Consider the following 20,359-nt stretch of genomic DNA (forward strand, 5'->3'; position numbering starts at 1 on the left):
GGAATCTAATGCTTTTACTGCCAGTGTGCCTGCTTGGCCAATAACAGGAATATGTGCGGGTGGTCTGTGTACCAGAAATGTTCTTTTCCTTCGTTATTACTCAAGAGTTGTCACCGAGGCTAGTTCCGAGCTAATATTAATGCTAATTGCTTTATTCCAGTATGCCCTCTGACACAGAGAAGTCATAATCAGTGTAAACACCGTAGCTGATGATAAACCTAACCAATGCTAATTATATTTATTTTGAATGCCTTCTTATTTTTCAAAGCTAAGGCACAACATTTCCTATTCGCAGAAAGATTATCTAAAAGTGATGTATTAGTCACAGCAGCCATGTTTCTGTGGACCGGGGCAGAGTCCAGGCTGCGAGCACCGCACAGGAGAGTGGTGAGGGGGGTGTTGCAGGTAATAAGGAGAAACCTCGCACACCAGGGGAAACACACAATCTTCATTGGACTGGTTCCAATTTGAAAGCTGATCAATTCCACCAAAAGTCAAAAAGAGATCAGAGATCAGCCCTGTGGTCTGCTGCGGTCGTACCACTATGAGAAGTATACCAGTGAATACAATAAAGCCAATCACATCAAGCAGGGAATTCATTTACAGATATCATTATTTTATGACCAGTATCTCTATGACAACATAAAAAGACTGAAAGGATGCGCATTATCCTATTTATTTGTGTCATGTAAAAAGGTGATCAGATCCCTAAGTGGTAGTGTTTTAGGATTCTTGATCAATAGTAATGACTTGTGAATGTGAGGACAGCACTTTAGAAAGCAGAACAATTATGTTAGGAATAACATTCAAAGTTGAACTTGTGTACCATGGCCATTTTCACTGAAGACAGGAAGTGTGATGAGTCAGGAGTGTTTTAGCAGAAGACATACAAACCATAAATTGTCCCTCCAATGTGAGGGTTAACCTCCCGGAAATGTTCTGTCATTTGGTATTAATTAAATGAATTAAAGAAAATGCTCTTACAGGACATCTTATTGATGAATTTAACTTAAATAAATAACTGTTTCTAACTATCATTACTAAGGACACAATCCATTATGGAACAAATTAAAGAAGGAAACACCTAAATAACATAGTGACTAACATTCACTCAGTGGTGTAAATGTTAATGAACTCATTCAAACCTTTAATCGCGTTGTTTTTACTGCATGTCTTGAGCACGTAACAATGCAAGCTGTAAGCAATTTGCCCCGGGATGCAAAGGGAGGCCCAAAGCAATAAGGTGGTGTTATTAAGCAGATTGCATCTGTGCTGCAGTATAATCTTACAAAGGGAAGGAGCGAGGCACAGATGCAGCGGACAGAGGATACACAAACAAGCCAAACAGGAAAATGTAATTACTGTTGGAGCAGGAGCTTACCTCTTGAGGGGCATCTCGGACAACTTGGCCCTGCAATTCATAAACACCTGCAGTCTCACATTGACCACTTGACTGAGCACCTGCAGGAGTGACAGAACAAGAGACCCAGTTATAGGAAACCGGATCAGAGCCAAGTCCAGCAGAGCGGTGTCAGACACACAATGCCTTTAGCTGAACAAAAAGACTGAAGGCATGCTTTAGTTTCACTGACCATTACTCGTACTAAACTGAAATGTAAAGGGTTCTTTGATGTCATGGCACATGTATTCTTACAATCACATATTTCACGATACAACGGTGGCCTCGAGCACATTGACCTACCTTCCTTAAAACCAGCGTTAATGCTGATATGCCGTCATCTTCATTTCTCCTGCATACTGCAGTACACTTTTGTGAAGTGTGCGCTGTAGACAACAGCTACTGAATGTGGCGGTCTGACTGTCTGTAAAAGCATGGTGAGTCATGTTTTCATATTCAACCAAGTCATTTTCTTCTCCACAGCGAGCCTCTTGCAAGATGCAGCAGACAAGGGGATGCAGTGAAACTAAGCCTACTACGAAACCAGTTTCCAAGTCCTCTTAAATAAGTAAGGATACTTCTTTTAGATAAGTTTAGCAGACTCACTAAATGCTTTTGAGTTGTTGAAAGCTTAACTATCTCTGAGCATAGACAATGTGTTTAAGAGTAAACATGTGGTCATAGCACCAGGTACGGATAGAATGAAATATAAATGGTCTAAATCTACTCTTTTGAACGTTGCAAAGCTTTGTGTTTCTGACCCTTCCTTTGAGTGAAAGTGATTTTAAAGGGTCCCTCTGGATAAGGAATCGGAAGGGAAGAAAAATGATCCTCTTTTCAGCTTACAATCAGTAGCGGGGACATCTTCTGTGCCTCCCTAGTGAGGGGGTCAACAATAGCCACAACATCATAGAAGACCTCGTGTTCACGCGGGGAGAGATGGAGCACACTGAGGAGGAGAACAGCACACCAAAGCGGATTCAGCAACACAAGGTTAAACAACCCTTATTCAGCACAACTGCAAATCAAAAGATTTGCCTTTCTGCACTGCTTGAAATGTTGGCATAGCAATTTTCAAATCTATTATAACAAAAGAGAAAACCCTTCGCTGTGAGACTGCAGAGCCAATAGGACAGTAAACAGAGTTTCCTACCTGTGACTGTCTTTGATGAATTGGACATCCCTCCTGACTTCTCCTTTGGGGGCTGCAGTAAGGAGGGCATCGACTTTCATGACTAAGTCGCTGGCGCTAAGGGAAAAAAGGTGTAACAGGGACAGTCCATCATTTATTCATGCTAGGTTTTAGAAGAGTTGTCAAACAAAGCTCACATCATCTGATGCCAAGCTGTTAACAAGGTAGCCTCATACATATATTCAGGCTTCTGTACCTCGACACTGAGAAGCTGATATTGAGTTTATTACAGAACACTTGATACATTTGGAGAGTTACATATGAGAGTGTTGGTGTGGCACAAAGAGAACAAATATCAAACGTGTCAAGTCACATTATAATTGCCATTTTCATTCAATAATGCAAGGGCTCAAATGTTGATCGGTGACAGATAAAGACAGATGCAGTAGCTTTCATGCAAAAAGATATACAAATACAAACATACTGCTTTGACTTCAGCCCCATCACTTTCACTTTGTCTTTGACTTTCTCTGCAGAACCACTCAGAGTAATCTTCTGCAGCAACTGGAAATCCTCCACAGTGAATTCTTCCTGCTCTCCAAATGGACCGAGGATCTAAATGAAGACAATGAGGCAGTCAGAACACGACTTTTACAATTCCTATCCCAGCATGTATTATTAAACACTTGCCAAGGGGAGTTTACATTTAATGTGATTGTAACAGTGTTTTATCCACTTAAAAGTCATGCTATTCAGTGATGGTGCCTTTGTTTCCCTCCTTTCTATTTTGGGAGGCTTGCCACTGCAGCAGAGGAATGTGAAATGATATTAATTGTTACAGCCATGGCAGAGGCTGGCCTCTTCATCCGTGGCTGTCAGCCTCACTGCTGCTGAGGCATCAGTCATCAGCTCTGTACACACACACACACACACAGTCAGCACATACAGACACTCAGAGAGACACACACACACACTAACAGAGAGACACACACACACACACACACACTGCAGTGTGGGCCACCTGTGACCTTTGAGAAACATTCATGCTGATTTGACAGGACTAAAGAAGCACTCTGAGAACACCAGAAATATTTAACCAACACTTTACCTTACTCTCAAACATATTGTGGTCTGTTTGACTTTTTAGGGAGACATACAGAGATCAATATTTTTGCAATGCTTATTTGAAGCCCACTCACCCTGCCGTTGCTGATCACTGCTCCCTGTCCTGGGCTCAGCTTCAGGACGCCTCGACAAAACAGCTGCTGACTACGAATAAAATCCACTTCCAATGTGTTGAACTTCTTCTCAAAGGCATCAACGTCCATGCCCTAGAGCAGAATAACAAATGTTTGTTTAGGATGTTAGATAAATTGATTGGCTCAGATTTGAATTTGTGATGTGCTGCAAGATCCAATAGACTAGCTCAAGGACCTTTCTCCCTTTACAGCCTGTCCAAAACAACATCCGAGTGATGCATTGGCCTTAGGAGTGATGTATGTGAGGCCAAAACATTATTCACAACATCATTGATGTCTTGCTTCAGCGCACTCACTGCAGTTTCTAAACAAGGACTACTTCAGCCAGGGCCGAGCTGTCAGAAATGCACATGTGTGAAAATGAGATTAATCCATTTGTAATTAATATAACAAACGCTTAATTAAGCCTCGGCCATATTTGTCCATAACAAATTAGGTGTGGGAGTGTGGCTGGTTTGTGGAGTCAGGTTATTAGTTTCTCCCACATCCCTCCTCAGGAGAACAGGTGAAATACCAATAACGTCAGCACAATCCAGTCAGCAAGTCTGTCTGGCAGCCAATAATAAACTCATATCCCTCGACTCTGGGTCTCAACTCACACAGCCACCTCCTACCCATCTTTTCATTGCTATTTCCAGCCTATTCTCTCCCCATTGTTTACGGCTGGTATAATTGAAGGCCAGTTTGTTATGGTTGGTCCCAGATGTAACCTGTGCTGTATGACTTATTCCTGATGGAAGAGATGGGAGCACTCCTGTCAGCTGATTTGTTGATTAGAGCATGAGAATTTGTTTTCTTGTGTGTAAAGCTGTGTGGGTGGATACTGCACACTAGAGCATGGAGAAAAGTAGTGGCTGTAGACTGCTCACAGCGGCAGAGTGATGGTCAGGCTTGGCTGAACACATGTGACTTTTTACACAGGCCTGAACGGCGAACAGGAGCTCGGCTATTCGTCAGGTCCGGAGGCCAGGTATCCACCGGCACTTTATATGAAAGACTCAGCATGTGGAGCCCGTCTTGTACTGGCCCTGTGACAGACCAAGTGGAACTGAGTGGCATCCACAGGCTGTGGAGCGTTGTGCGTGCCTTAAATGTATTCTGTTAGCTGATGTTCAGGAGGGGAACGAGAAGATGGGCTCATCAATCACCATTTCCACTGACTGTGCATTTGAATCAAGAAAGCAGTGGCAGATGAATCTCTGTAAAGTGGATATATCCAACCTTTGTTTTCCTCATTTTTGTCATTATGCTCATCAATTCTGCTTTAAAAAGGTTATCAATTATCAGTGTCCAATCAAATACTTCCCATTTTGCAGAGATGCACCATTCACTTAAAAACAACGAATCAAAAATATTTGATTTCTAACTGTACACACAGTAACACCGGTGTTGTAGTCCTGCATATCTTTCAGGGTTGGATGATACAGGTCTATGTACAATAACTCAATATGAATGTATTGGCGGTTGGAGCTTACGGTTTATATTTGGGTAGCTATCGCTTTCATATCTCTGGTTGTATTAGTCCGTGACAGGCAATGTTGCAAATCAATGAGCACGACTGTTTTATGGCGCCATTGGATTTATAGGACTGTGCAGCAATGTGATGAAGTACCTCAGGTACTCTACTTCTCACACTGGTTTATTCTAAAACCGATATTTACATGTGGTTTCGTTTATAAATTGTTTATATATTGAATTTCTCGAAAATGAATTACCAAAAAAGATATCAATATGGTCATTTTAAATTGCACGTGCAACTGCAGATGTTATCTTTATCACCCACACCGCGCCCCTCATATCTATAAATAACCTGATGGTATCTCACTTGTCAAATTGATACATTTTGAGTAGTTTGATTTGTTCGCCTCCACCTACGCTAAAAGGCCTTCATGTGTTTAACAAAGCAGGTTATCATTTTCAATTTTCTAAGTCAGCCTCGACCATTAGCATCAGAACATTTCTGTATACCTGTATGACCTAAATAAACATTACAGCACATTGTGGTGGCAGGGATGAGAAATATCTAATTTGCCGATATCCTTCTTATACGAAGAGTGAGAACATTTCAGTCAGGAGGCAGATCACACATGCTCCAAACCCAGCTTGGATGTGTCATCTTGGTTATGCTACTTGCTAATAAAGTAAGCTCAAACAGGTTCAAATAACACTCCATAATTACACCACAATGTGCTCATGCTGCCCAGAATAAATAACTCGGAAAATGTAAGCATAATCTCATAGCAGTGTGATTGTAAATGCGTAGATGTGTGTGATCAGACGCCATTCGGAAATTATTTTCAGGGTTTGGCTTTTCTTTTTGTCCAGAAGGATTACCAATACCACATTTGAAATACATGAATACAGATGTATATCAATATAATATGAGATATTTCACTCAGACCATTAAAGATTTAGAGTGTTGGTGCCAACAGTATACCAGAGCAGAACTTTTGTTTGATAAAAATATTTATATGTTTTAGTTTTCCGTTACAAAACCTGCTCCATCTTTGAAGAGAAGCCACAGGAGCTTTGGTCAAATAAAGTCTAAACGTGGTAATGCTTTGATTTAAAATGACTAAGTTATTATTTCCCAAGTAAGAAACTACTTAAGAAAACCAGGCTATGAATGTCATGATATTTGATGTAATGGCAAACAATACACGATCTGAACGGATTCCATTTAATTGAAATATGAAATATATAAAAGGCACATTAAATATCTGGAATCATATATCTGGGATCTGACGAAACGGAGATAAGTGCACTCCTGATCAATCCTTTACCTGCGTCAGTAGGTCCTTTATCTTGGTCCCCTGTTGGAGGAGCTGGCTGCTCTCGTCTTTCACAAGTTGTTGCACAAACTCTGCTGCAGCCTTGTTCTTCTGGGTGAGGAGAGAGGCCCAGATAGCCCGGTACAGCACGCTGTTATCTTCGCTGGGCTTTCCGCTGGGGTTATCTATCACCCCCACTCGCACTCCAGGGCTGGCCTTCTGCTTGCACACACACACAGCAGAGATATAATTCAGAAAATATCACAGATTCCCTTATTTTCTTAGTCCCCAGGTGTCACTGACTGAGAACTCTGGGAGGAGAGGAAGCGGATTGCTTAAAAGTAACCGGAAAGGCTTCTCCTGGTCTGCTTATTTTATCAGCAGAGAATCTTTTTTCATGATAAAAGAAAAATGCCTTTAAGCTTATTTCATCCATAGTGTGTCAACAAGTGAATATTTCATTGTAGAAGCATCTGGATTGATGAGTTTTGAGAGTAATTTATTTTCAAGGGAAATGTCCCTATTTGTAGGTCATGAAGCTCTGCACTAAGCAGTTCACACAACATACAAATGCACTTTGTCTCTCCTGCTTGTAAGTGAGGTTTAGATGTACAGTTTTGTCACATCAAAATTGGTGTCAAAGAAAGACCAATGTGAAAAAGGTTATTGATTGAGTTAAATTAGATTAAGGCCTGTAATATATTGTCAAAACTTAATTACAAAAAATGTTTCATTAGTAATGTAAATTGATTTCACTCCAATAATATCAGTATGTATGCTTTCAAACGCACAACAACCGACATATAACACATACCGTAATTTTCGGACTATAAGCCGCGCCTTTTTTCCCATTTTTCGACGCTGCGGCTTATATAACAGTGCGGCTAATCTATGGATTTTTACAGCTAACGTCCACCACCTTTAACTCGATGGGCTCTATGGCCCGTCCGCGCCCCCCACCTTTAAGCGGCGGGTTCCAGCAGGAAAAGCTGGAGGCCGGAAAAGAGTGAGACAGGTAGCGCGCAAAAGTAAAAGTGGAACCGAGAGTGGTACGAGAGACAGAACGAGAGCAAGACAGACAGACATTACGAGAGCGAGACAGTTTGTCCCCGTACCACTGGTTGAAAACCACTGCTGTAGATCACTGCCGGTACGTGCGCTGGGAGCGCACCGTTTAAGTTTGAAAGTTGAAAAGTTTGTGTGTCTGAAACGCTATGTGATACAGTACAGTTTACACAGCACATGTTCTGTAGCTACTATTGCACTAAATGCTAACACTTGAATACGTTATGCAAATATGCAACTTGTTTGTTGAAATGTTAATAAATGGGAGCTTCCTCAAACAGCCATCTCTTTCCCGACAATCCCCTCTGGTAAATTACGGTATATATGTACGGTGGGTCAATGTGTGACTTCCCAAGTGGTCCCTATTGGAAAGTTAATGATTGGTTGAAAGAATGAGGAACAGCCATGATACTCACCATATGTTTTAGAGCATTTAATAAAAGTTTTCTTCCTGAGATCTGCTCAAAATCCCCGACTATCCACATGCTCACCGCACTCATCCCATCCTCATCTAGGGTAAAAGAGCAAAACACAAAGTGTGCGGGAATATAATCATATTAATGCAAATAAATGACCTTAGGAAAAGCAGCAGTTAAACAGAAAAAGTGTTTAGCCTCAGGGTTAGGGCTAACCTCCTGTCTTCAGGAAGTTTATTCTAGATCTGTAGAGCATAGATGCTGAAAGCTGCTTCTTAGGGTTGGCTCATGATGACGAGAATCCGATGGAAAGTGAGAAGGGGAATTAGGAATGATCAGTTTGTTTTGTAGGTGAGAGGGAGTGAGGCATCTGGCAGAGAGCTCAGTGTATGAGTGGAGAAGTGTGCCACCTGTCACAGTTATATCACCCCCCCCCCCCCCCCAGTTAGTGAGTCAGTCAGTCAGAAAAGCAAGCAGCCGATCAGCTAGTCCACAGAGGAGGATGGCAATCAGCCTCCTCATCCTCACTGAGACAGCCACACTGCAGGCCTGAGCAGTGAAATGCAGCTCTGACCGTTTAGAGTGTCGGCCCACAGCCAGTCGGCAGACCCAGCAATTATCTTACTGGAGGCACAGCCGGCTTTTACAAAAGGTCAATTTCACACTTTCATAGATCAGTAAAGCCGTGAAGGATTACTTCTGGTTCAGATAATGCTTATTTTACAGAAATCAACATGTAAATGAAGAGTGGTTGGTCCACAGAGGAAAGAATTCAGATGCTTGAGTTAATGATTTGAATTGTTGCAAGTCATTGTGGAAATTAAATCACGTGTTTTCTTCAGTTCATTAGGAGCCAAGATTTCAATAACAAGCAACTTCTTACCGTTATTTGTAAAGTACTTCATTCTCTTGGCCACCACTGCCGTTTTGTCTCTGGAGTCGTAGTATGAAAACATAGTGGTGTCCTCCCATTCATCGACAACTGCAAAGCAAGGAAGTGGAGGAGTTGGGAGTGTTAGGAGGAAATGAGAGGAACCTAGGCAAGGAATCAATAATAAATAGTTTAGGATGCACAGGTCACCTGGCTTGGCAGTGAAGTCGAGGTATTTCCGGTCAGTGCTTAGAATAAGAGGGTTCATCCTGGGAACCACGTTGGCCTGCTCCATTAGATAGTCCACCACATCGGAGCCCTCAGTCAACTGACCCTGTAGAGAGAGAACAGCAATCCATACATTCATACTGGATCTTGCCAGTTCCGCACTTCTAAAAAGTTAACAGTGATGCACGCGTCTGCTAAAGCCGTAATGTTGAGGGCTAGGAAGGAAAAGGTATAAACTATAAATGTAAAACTGCAAAATAAAATGTTTAAAGATTTACCCAATTATATTTAGCACACAGGGTTAGCTCAGTTTGATCATATATTCTGCAATAGACCAATCTCTAATAGAAATTCCTGGCAATAATAATAATAACAATAGATTAGATTTGTATAGCGCCTTTCAAGGGCCCAAGGCTGCTTTACATGGTGAACAAACAAACAAAAAGGGCCAAATAAATAAGATATATATTACTTGTACTTGTATGCAAACTATAGACCAACTGCTAATGGTGCACTTATCTAGGGTTTCTCTACTTCATTTCATTAATACTGTGTATCCTTTTCTATATTTATCTAAATGTTCTACTGCTGGCTCAGAGAGATGTAGGTCTGGCAGGTGGAACATGAAGCGTGAGTCACTTTCTGTACAGATTCTGTCAAAGATTTCGTGTGGTACCATAAAGACAGCTCTCTGGAAGGCGTTGGTGGTGTCCATGATGCGCTGCAGGATAATGGTCTCCAGCTCCTCTGGATCCATCTCTTCGGGGCTCAAGGGGACTCCATTAAATAAAGCCAACGGGAGGGCACCAAGGCCACTCCTTTTGTAGAACAAGGCACCCTCCTGGAGCACACAAATCAATGATTACATCTTTGGCTGCTCCTGATTATTAGTTTTTCATTCATTCTTACAAGCAGTTCATGTAAAAAGGAAAGCTCGTTTCTGTCTGCTTACCTTTCTTTTGTCATCATACTCAGATTCTACACTGAGAATCCTTTCGGCGTCGGTTTTAGGGAATTTTCTCTTGAGGTAATCAGAGATTGTGTCAACAGACAGCGTCTCCCCGACATCTACTTTGTTGTATAACTGTAGGAGAGTGGAAAGTCAGATGGAGTTCACCGTCTCAGACACCTGGAACTGTCAATAGTTCCAAACAGTGGCTATTTCAATGTGAGATGTTAGGAGAGGCAAAATCCAACTGACTCATCTCTCTCATCAATAATGTCTCAAACACCATGGGAACACAAGGCACAATAACATAACTGACTTCGGAGGCACGAAGACATTTGAACTGGCGTGGAGTTTGTTTGGATTAGATGTTGTTAAAAAACTGCTTTCTAAAACAATACAAATGTAGACATGTGATCTACTTACTGACACCATGGATATCAGAGCCTGGGATAAATCATACTCGTCTGCGATGTAGTTCAGCAGTCTGTAAAATCCAACCCCTGCGTCTGAGGCGCCATCAATCTCATCCTCGGTGTTGACAACAAACACAAATCCAATTCTACAGGAGGGGGGGGGAACACAACAAGTTTTCAATTTGCAGGTGAAATGAGAATCACTACCTGGTTAAGGTTATACATGCTACGGGTGGACCATATACACAGCTGTGGAGATGTGAGAAATAACAGCACCAACCTCAGTGGGATCTTATGCTTGTAGAAAAGCTCTGCTAGTTTCACCAGCTCAACACTTTCTTCCCGTACTGGATCTAGGAACAGCACCTAAAAACAGAGGCATCGTCAAATCTGAATCATGATACCTTTCCATATGACCTTTGATTCAACTCGCATCCTAAATGAATAAGAGTTGAGCAGACACAACAAAAAACACAGTTTGGATAATACACATGTTAGGTATTCAAAATGCACTCAGCATTCCATTTCTCTGAATGTATTAACTGGAATGTTAGGATTGCAAGAAACCCACGATTCCATTTTTTGTATTGACCTTGTCTAGCAGAAAAGAGTGAGACGCATCTGAAGAGTTTTACAGTTTCAATACAATGGAGACCTTTCTCAATTCCACACTCTTTATCGCCACTACCCTGCAGCATTTCTGGCCATCAGGGGACTCACCAGGTTGAAGAAATTGCGTCTGATCTGCCGGATGACTCCTGGAAAAGTGGCTCTGAGGAGCTCCTGAACGCCTCGCGGCCAGCTGTGGTAGGGAGGGTCGTTCTCTATGTCGTTTATCCACTGGAAAGGGCATGAAGATAGACGGAATGTGAGAACATGTGATATTCGTCAGTTAAATACAAGTAACAGATCAGCTAGAGTAGAAATATCTCTGAATGGTGTTTTTCTACATTGTGCTCACATTTCTCAAATGGTTATCATAATAATATACATTTAATTTATATAGCGCTTTTCCTGGTGCTCAATGCGCTTTTGTGACATTGTACCTATCAAAGAAATCTAAAAATGAAGACCGACTGTTGAGGAACCTGCGATCTAAGCTTTTCATACGCAACATAGTTACACCGTCGTCATGACAATAAACCTTGGAATATTGAATGACACAACTTCAGACGCACAAGAATACTTAGCGTTCTCTGAAAACAAATGTGTCAGTATATAAAATACTTGGTATGCTTTTGTTTGACCTAGTACTCTGTATCTGCAACCTCCGGCAGCAAGATATGAATTTCCAACAGCAGGTTCACCCTGTACTTTACATTATGAGTGTGGTGATGAGCATACCCTGTTAATTGTCTAAAGCACCAAGATATCGAACAGGTTACTTTTCTAAAATTCCCTTTCCTGCTTTACACATGTGATATTAAACCACAATGTACATAGTCAATTCAATGTGATCTTTTTCAGACACATAAGTCTCTAATAGTATAACAAAATAAAATTCAAGGACAGAGTAACCTCTTCTCAATATACAGGTAACTAACTGCATGCATGTAGACAACGCTCTTGCGTTGCACAGTGAACAGTTTGGTGGACAGAATTTAATTTAATGTACACTTGTTTCAAGCTCTTCTTCAGTAGTAAAATATTACATGTGGCTCTTTATGATTAATGACTATAATGATAGTTGCAAAACGATCCATCATTTCCAAACTGGCACTAACAGTGGTTTTCCTCTCTGTAACTTTGGGTATAAGCCTCCCCACGGTGCAAACGTTTGCCTCTCTGGCACACTATCCTTATCTCTCTAACTGTGTGTGTGTGTGTGTGTGTGTGTGTGTGTGTGTGTGTGTGTGTGTGTGTGTGTGTGTGTGTGTGTGTGTGTGTGTGTGTGTGTGTGTGTGTGTGTGTGTGTGTGTGTGCGTGTGCGTGTGTGTGTGTGTGTGTGTGTGTGTCTTTCTTAACAACCTAATGTTACACACTCTCCATACCTAGAAGGGGAGACAAAAGCTTAACCGACAGACCTCTTGGTTGAATATGGAAATGTTTAAAAAATTAATTTCTCTGCCCTTTTTCTAGTTCAGGGAATATTAAAATAGCCAGAGGGGCTAAAATGAAAAGTCTTTAATTTGATAGCTTTTCTTGGCTGAATCTCCAATTTAATACCTGGAGTTTCTGGCAGGCTGGAGACTGCTGCAGTAGCCTGATGACTGACAGAATAATTCACACACTGGTAAAAAGAACAAAAAGCCCCTACAGTGTGGATGTGGGCCAGAAGAATAATGCTTTTGGACAGGACTCACCATTATAGCTGGATCTCTGATATCTAAGGCATAACTGTCATCCACAGCGTTCACAGGTAACCTCAGCAGCTTGCCCTGATGTTCCCCTTTAATGCCCAGGTTATGAAGCCCCTCCAGGACCCTGGCCTCTCCTCTGAGGATGTCTAAAATGCTGTAAAAAAAAAAAATCCACAAGTTAGTTTTTCTTTTTCATACAAATTAGCAGTGAGGTTTTGCGGTGCACTAAACTTTGATCTTGTTGCAACAGGATTACTGAGGCAGAGCAAAAGGTCTGCGGCTCCCTGGGGAGAGCAGAGACATACCTGCTCTCCCCTGCTGTGTTCCTACCTGAAAGGGTTGTGAACGTCCAGATCAATGTGCAGTCCGTTGATGAAGAGCTCCCCGTCTCCCGGATGAACACCAACGGTCTCAGCGAGACGCTGAAAGAAAAAGCTCAACGTTTTTAAGTCGAATGCCAAAACCCTTTCTACCTTTAATGTCTGATGTTTCCTCAAGAAAATAGGTGCAGAGGATAAAGCTGTATTCACAAGGGATTAAATGTCCGTTAAGAAGAAGGGGGGAAATAAAATGTCAAGTCTGATGTTGTTTAACACAGATTAGTAACTCATAGTTAAAATAAAATGTGTGCAATGGCTAAGGATGTTCTTAAAGAAAGCCTCCTGCACTGTAATGTGGAAACACGGCTTATTATAGCGCACCTTTTGGTTCTCCTCAATTTCTTTTCTCATTTCCTGCTTCACGGCCACTCTTGTCAGTGATCTGTGGGAACAGTAAAACATGTACAGTCACCATCAGCTTTTACCACATCCCAAGCAGGCAATAAAATGCCAGTTTTAATCTTCAAAAATCTGTCGGCCCTCAAGATGGTCAATTCCCTATAAACACCTGACTCTTACTCAGCACTTTTTGGAGTTATTACAAACTGCCTAAGCCAAAATAAGCAAACATCAACAAGCTGATTCCATCTCTGTATGTGAGTTATATTTATTGTGGATAATGCTCAAATGAATGGTTTAATAGAAGACATATTTCATGTGCACATTAATAACAGCGTCTGTTGTGCCTCCATTCACACATTGTAACACAGAGTAGGCTTCTGACAATATGGATTTTGGAATGGTCCCAAATGTGTTATCCAGTCGGCCAGAAAGAGAAAATCCGATGAGCTTTCAGACCTGGCTTTGCTTGGGAAGTTCTGACTGAGGTCTCGCATGAGCTTCAGAGCGTCGTACTTTGGCACGGACAGGATTCTGGCAGCTGCCTGGACACTCAGATCTGTGGAGATCAATCAATTCATCAACATTTACAAATGCACATTATATTTAAACAAATGAAACACATGAAATGGAAATGTCACTCCATATGCAGTGTTCAGTCGAAGACAATAACACAACAAATAAATAACCACCAGTCAACAATAGCATTATAATATGCAGCAAATCTAAAACAAACTAATTAACATTGGATTAATTCATATGCATTCTAAATGTATATATTTTAAATAAATACCTTGCATTTCCCACACTTTGAGAGGAACCATGTCGTTGGTACTCTCCAGGAGATGTTTTCGAAGCTCGACAAGATTCTCCTGGAGTTCAGGGTGAGCTTTCCTTAAGAGAGGAAAAACAAAAAGGAAGATACATATACAAATATGTTTTCATCATTAAGTCACCAAAAGCACATTCAAATACAAGAAAGTGCAACAGAGAAAAAGTATTTGGGGTAAAATGACATGTTCCACTTTCGCAACTCACTTTAACGTTCCAAAGACGAACCCTTGGACTTCATCGGTATTATCATCCTCCGCGTTTACAAGTGAATCTACAAAGCACAAGATGTTAGTTGTATTGCCGTGGACTCAGCTGAGTCCAGCACAGAATGTTTGATAAGTCACAAAACTGACCTTTTACTTTGGTGTCATCCACAGCTTTGTATTCAGTGCTTTTGATAGCCAGCTCAACAGCGTACCCAGATAAAAGCATCTTTTGAGGCTTTGGATTCTGCGAGCAGCGGGAAGCGGAGAAAAGGCTTTAATGAAAAGAGTTCTGTTTTCATGCTTTCTGTCAAAAGGTACTGTGATAATAGACTGCAGACACATCCCATAGGAAATGCTGTCTGCCTATACCTATATACAATTGAATAAAAACATGATGTAAACAGCTGTTCTTATTAGTGGGTTTAGCTGGCAGGCAAATCAAGTCAAGCATACAGACATTATGCTCTCCATTCAGAGACATTGGGAGTGGAGTAGGTAACAGTAAAGATACTTTCAAAGAGGCACTGTGATAAGATTTCTTCTTTAATAAGATAATTACATTGGTGGTCTGCTAGATATTGCTACAGTACGCTGTAAGTGCTGTTATTGTGAAACAGAAAAGCCTAGGAGCAACAACAACTTAGCTGCACAGCAGTAGGTTGAATGCTGACGCACAAAAATTGGCTTTACTTGAAAGTTGCAGCAGTCACTACAGATTTCCAAAATGCCTCCTGAAGCAACGTCAGCAAATGATCAGTTTAGTGGGCATAGGTGCAGGAGCCCACCCAAACAAAACGCCATGTGTTGAACTGAAGGAGAAGCTTATCATACTATAAAGCAGCTGTGGATAGCTTTTGCTGTAAGACCCTTTATAAACCGATGCAGACTTGTACTGACTTTTCTGCTTTAACCACATTACATATTATTCTTTGCCAATTTGGTCAGTATGTGGATTTAAATAACATAGATTAGGCATGTATCCGTTGCTGCCTAATGTTTCTAAACCACTGTTAGTAAGGGTTATGAATGTACAGATCCAACTTGCCACTTGCCTTCAAAACGAGCCACTTCTTAATCGTACTTCAGGACTTAAACAAATAGCGCTCCACCCCTGTTAGTCAGAACTGATAAGGGTCTCTATTGCTAAACAGCAGCACACATGCCAAACACCACGATTAGCTATGCAAGAGTCAGCTTGTTCTGTATAAAGCAAACCATTATTGGACTCTGGTGGAATTTAGAAACGTTGATCTGGAGCAACCACACAGCTGGTTGTGGAGGACTAATGTTCTTGGATAGGGTTTTATTGTTTGGGCTTGACTTGTTCCAATTAAGAAAAGAGTTAACCCTTGACTGCCTTGCACAGAGCCCTGACCCCCAGCAGAAACCTTTCAGAACCCTGGATTTAAATCAGACTTTATTATCAAACATCAGCCAAGTGTATTGCATATTGCTGTAATATCCAGGATCTTTTGGCCATTGTATAGCTACTGTATATGATGGACCAACTGTTAACCAGGAGTCTTTTCTGCCACAGTCATTAAAACTTATTTTATAATCCAATTTACCAGTGGGAACAAGAAAAACACAGGCCCCATATACTGTACAGAAGAAACTTAAGATTGACCCACATTGAACCTTGACACTGAAATTCAAAGCACTGCATCATGCTTTCATATGCCTTTCACACCCAAGTGTTCACTTGAAGAACACCTTTCATTCCTTCAAAGGCATTTGTATCCGTTACTTTTTGAGGAATCGACTGTTGCAAAAATGCTATTAAAGTAAAGATAAAACAGAAGGGTCTTATGGCAAAGAAGAATGAGCTATATTTACATTTTGGCTGTGAAGACAATACTTGTAAGCAAGATCAATTAATTGGTAGTTGTGATACTTTAATTTACTTTGTTGATAATCAGAAAGAAAATGAATATCACAAGCCTTATCCTTTTTTTTTTCAAATTATGATGACGAGATGCATGTTTTCACTGTTACTAACAGGAATCCTAACATTGGATCAGTGGATAGATTGCTACTCACCACTACGAAATGCCGCAGCACGTATACGAGCGTTCCCTCTGCAGCCCTCTCTGACAGCACCTTGTGAAACACGGTGAACTTCTTGGTTCCAATCTCAGCGTAGAGGATAACCACTGGCACTTCTGTGGTATTGACTCCTGGATATGTGTGGTCATTCTTATATAAATGTGGTTTGGGCCTGCAAACATTTAAAAAATATTATTAAAGACGTTTCATGAATACAATTATTATGTTTCTTACAGAAGAACATAAAGTCAGTAAAGCTTCACTCATATAAAAATGTACTGTGAAACTATTCATATGTGTCTGTTATACAGATAGAGTTTATCGACAGAGGGCAAGCCAGTGCATTCAGTGTTACCTGCCTGCAGCTGCCTTCAGGAGCTTCTTGATGTCCTTGGTGCTGCAGCTATGCTGACCATGAATGGAGACAAAGGCAGGGCAAGCCTCAGGCGGAGGCTCATCACTGGCTATCTGTAAAAGAGCGTGGAGGAGTGAAGGAATGATCCATAACACACAAACAACAACATGACCCTGCTAGGGTCTAGCATCGACCCCTCACTCTTTAAAATGGGCCAAACTGAATCACAGCTAAATTTATTTATTTATCCTCGATATTCTCAATCCCACTTCATTTCAGCAACAAAAGACTATTATACATTCAAGTGCTAAACATCTTTTTAGATTAGAGAAATTCATCAACCAGTGTATTGCTGTCACCAAAATGAAATTACTCCTCATCATTGCTGAAGCTGCAATGTATAGGCTAAGGAACTGTGAACACAGTGTACATTTCATTAAGAGTCACCCAGTATTATCATCAACTATAGTTCACAGCAGCTTACTGAGTCATATATTTAAAACTAATGTCATTTAAATTAAAAAAATTGAAATAATAAAGTAGAAGTGAAATGTGTCAAAGAAATTGAAAAACACTAAGTAAGGCCTGCAGAGCTACCTTGGTCAAGAATTGGTTAGACGGACAATATAACAAGCGCTAAAGAAGTGGAGCTGGCTCACTGTAATGTTACGATGCAGCTCTTGAGAGTTATGAAATAATGATACTATTGTAATTACAACATACCTGCTGGGATGCATGAACAGCTGGTGAGTACGACCGTAGGGACATAGCGAATTTGAGGAGATTAACTTGAAGATCTGTGAGGAACTGGCCAGCCTTCTTAATGATCAAATTGTAGTACGACCGTACAGACTCTGAGACACATCAACACAATTTAGAAATAATTAGTTTTTTTTTTTTTTTTTAAGAGAAGCAGACCTCTCAGGAGTATCACAATTTAAAATACATTTTAGATTTACACAACATACCTCCTTGCTTGTATACGGTGAGCTCTTTCACTGTGTCAACAAACTGCCAGAATTTCTCATTCCCATCTTCTGCAATAAACTCACTGCAAAGGAACATATTAGTTAGCATTATTCAGTAACCACCACAGTATGGACTTAAGTAATCATTTTCTGTCTGCCACATCATCTTTTTATATTTTAAGATAATAAGTGAGCCATTACAGGCATGCAGCATGACCAATAGTTTTAGTAACACCATAAAAGGAGAATTTTAAACATATGAACAACTTTTGGCTGCTATTTAAGCTCTTATGAAAATCTAAGATAAAACTGCACTTTATTACACAATTGACTTTTGATTTAAGATGATCTTTTCCCCCCCCCAATACATTTTCAAGTTTGTTAAGTTTGCTCAGCTTCTCTGAACGTAGGAGGGTGAAGTCTGATGATGACTAACATCCTTTATTCAGTAAAAACATATAGTTACAACAATTAAGTTCTAAAACATTGTGTTAACAATGTGTTGAATCTTGATAAAAAGTAAATGAATGACAGCTTGTAGCCGATAAGCATAAGGTGAAAAGGGGACAACGCCATAACAGAGATCAACTTAATAAAATGACACATTTCTCTAGGTTTTTAACTTGTTGGAAACATTTGGGTTAACGCAAGTACACATATATTAACACAACATAGGTTTAGATGTTTGAGACATATCAATGCTGAAATGTTACATAATGATATCTTCAACTAAACAAATACATATTTTAAGAGGTATAAAAGATGCAATTAGGGGGCTTTGGCCTAGTTATCCCAACCCTGAGATCCTGGCTGTGGCCCTGTCTGTAGGTCTGAGTGCAGCATGATGTGGAGGGGTGAGTAGTACCTTGTTTCCAACAGGAAAGGCGTCATGCTCCACTTTGCTCTAAGACTGGCAGTGACACCTTTGGGTGCCGATGTGACATGATGTATATTCAGCAGCAGCAGCAGCAGGGAAAGCACAATAACGTTCCTCATTTTCTCTGGAGAGACGTAACATGAACCTACAGTGGCAGAAAGCAAACACCAGCGTCGTCAGTAGAGGTTAACATTAGCTAGTTATTTTTGCCTTTTGAGAAGTGCCAGTCAGTGCCACGTAGTTACTCTACTATGTTATTAAGTTAACAAGAAACACCGGTGTACGTAGACTTGTATCAAAGCCCTCCAACATGATACACAATCAGTACATGGTTGCGGAATATGCTAGCTACATGTGAAAATAGCATTGACCTGTATTTCTAACTAGACCTTACTTCTTACTACTATTAAAATAACGTACGTGCAATTGGGTAAGACCGACTGAAGTTAGCTGTAGCATAAAAGTAAACAGCCTGTCGTGAATGAAAACGTTGTACTACCGTGATTTAGAGACTACAAAGATCACCTAATACAAAGCTGTGTACAATAAAATACATAACCATTAGTAGGCAGTGTTACAAATAACATATCCCTCACCCCGTTAGCGATGCTGGCCACTTTCTTCCATACAAAGCCAGCTTCATTTATTTGGGGCAGCGAACAGCACAGCTAGCTAACTTAAGTTGCCGGGGTAGCAGCGTATTGTGGTGGCTCGCGCTAACCGTTATACGTGTTAGAAACAATTATGAAATGAAAACAAATCAAATCGTTTCATTATTTTAACTTACGTGTTGTCACCGTGTTTGCATGAGCACAATAATTAATAGTCAGCCTAAAGTATTCAAAAAACGGACGGTAAAGCTGTAATTTATTCTGGCACAGCGGTAGACAGCTAAAGAGGCTGAGGCTCAAACATCAACCAAACACTGGAGCATGTTGCAGCAGCCAACGTCACACTGCTGAGTGCACACCATTGCACTGAGTTGGTGTGTTAGTGTAATGTTATAGCCTAGAGATGTTTTTGTCTTTGTTAGAAGAAGTACTTGAGATTAGCATTCATTATCATTAACATTATCGGTGAATTTATTTAAACAGATGCCCTTTGTTCAGAATACAAACTATATTTGTTCTTCATAAAGTGTAGGCAGATCACAACAAAGAAACAGGAATAAACAAAACTGAAATACAAAATGAAATAACAATGAATACATAAATAAAAATAAAATAAAAAGTAGCGTTGATATATTTAAAGTTAAATTAGAGCTGATAACAAAACAATGGCTCATACAGTTCATAGGTTAAACAAAACACGGGGATGATGTGACATATTCCTACACACTAACACTTCTTCATAAACTTACACACACACTCTTGTGGACATGTACGTATTTACATGGTATAATAAGCAGGTCAGCATAACAAACAATTATTAGCATACACTGGAGCAAAAGAAAACATGCTCAGTGCTTTAGCCCCAACACTCATAATAATAATAATAATAATAATACAATTTATGTTTTTGCTATATGGAATGCATTTTCTCCATCTATTA

General features: G+C 40.4%; 1 protein-coding gene across 8 annotated transcripts in view; it reads right to left on the reverse strand.

Annotated features, from left to right (window-relative positions):
• uggt2 (UDP-glucose glycoprotein glucosyltransferase 2) overlaps nt 1–19,733 on the reverse strand; it is a 38,210-nt gene extending 18,477 nt beyond the window's left edge. Inside the window, exons 1-27 of one of the 8 annotated variants that reach the window (XM_079666058.1) lie at nt 19,596–19,733; nt 18,797–18,953; nt 17,932–18,014; nt 17,687–17,817; nt 16,964–17,076; nt 16,603–16,780; nt 14,710–14,806; nt 14,561–14,627; nt 14,316–14,416; nt 13,982–14,081; nt 13,505–13,565; nt 13,134–13,225; nt 12,807–12,957; nt 11,224–11,343; nt 10,784–10,869; nt 10,514–10,649; nt 10,094–10,225; nt 9,818–9,982; nt 9,124–9,247; nt 8,926–9,024; nt 8,043–8,137; nt 6,574–6,783; nt 3,731–3,862; nt 3,016–3,146; nt 2,553–2,648; nt 2,246–2,348; nt 1,382–1,461 (exon numbers count right to left, since the gene is read on the reverse strand). In XM_079666058.1, the coding sequence (XP_079522184.1) occupies nt 1,382–1,461; nt 2,246–2,348; nt 2,553–2,648; nt 3,016–3,146; nt 3,731–3,862; nt 6,574–6,783; nt 8,043–8,137; nt 8,926–9,024; nt 9,124–9,247; nt 9,818–9,982; nt 10,094–10,225; nt 10,514–10,649; nt 10,784–10,869; nt 11,224–11,343; nt 12,807–12,957; nt 13,134–13,225; nt 13,505–13,565; nt 13,982–14,081; nt 14,316–14,416; nt 14,561–14,627; nt 14,710–14,806; nt 16,603–16,780; nt 16,964–17,076; nt 17,687–17,817; nt 17,932–18,014; nt 18,797–18,927 (3,014 nt within the window). In that variant the 5' untranslated portion in view covers nt 18,928–18,953; nt 19,596–19,733. Of the gene's footprint in view, nt 1–1,381; nt 1,462–2,245; nt 2,349–2,552; nt 2,649–3,015; nt 3,147–3,730; nt 3,863–6,573; nt 6,784–8,042; nt 8,138–8,925; nt 9,025–9,123; nt 9,248–9,817; nt 9,983–10,093; nt 10,226–10,513; nt 10,650–10,783; nt 10,870–11,223; nt 11,344–12,806; nt 12,958–13,133; nt 13,226–13,504; nt 13,566–13,981; nt 14,082–14,315; nt 14,417–14,560; nt 14,628–14,709; nt 14,807–16,602; nt 16,781–16,963; nt 17,077–17,686; nt 17,818–17,931; nt 18,015–18,796; nt 18,954–19,404; nt 19,575–19,595 lie in introns of those variants that run through there. The other 7 variants (XM_079666057.1, XM_079666059.1, XM_079666060.1 and 4 more) reach the window with 7 other exon arrangements.
• Nucleotides 19,734–20,359: the final 626 nt, after the last annotated feature.

The sequence above is a fragment of the Notothenia rossii genome, assembly GCF_949606895.1.
Source record: "Notothenia rossii genome assembly, chromosome: 2".
NCBI lineage: Eukaryota > Metazoa > Chordata > Actinopteri > Perciformes > Nototheniidae > Notothenia > Notothenia rossii.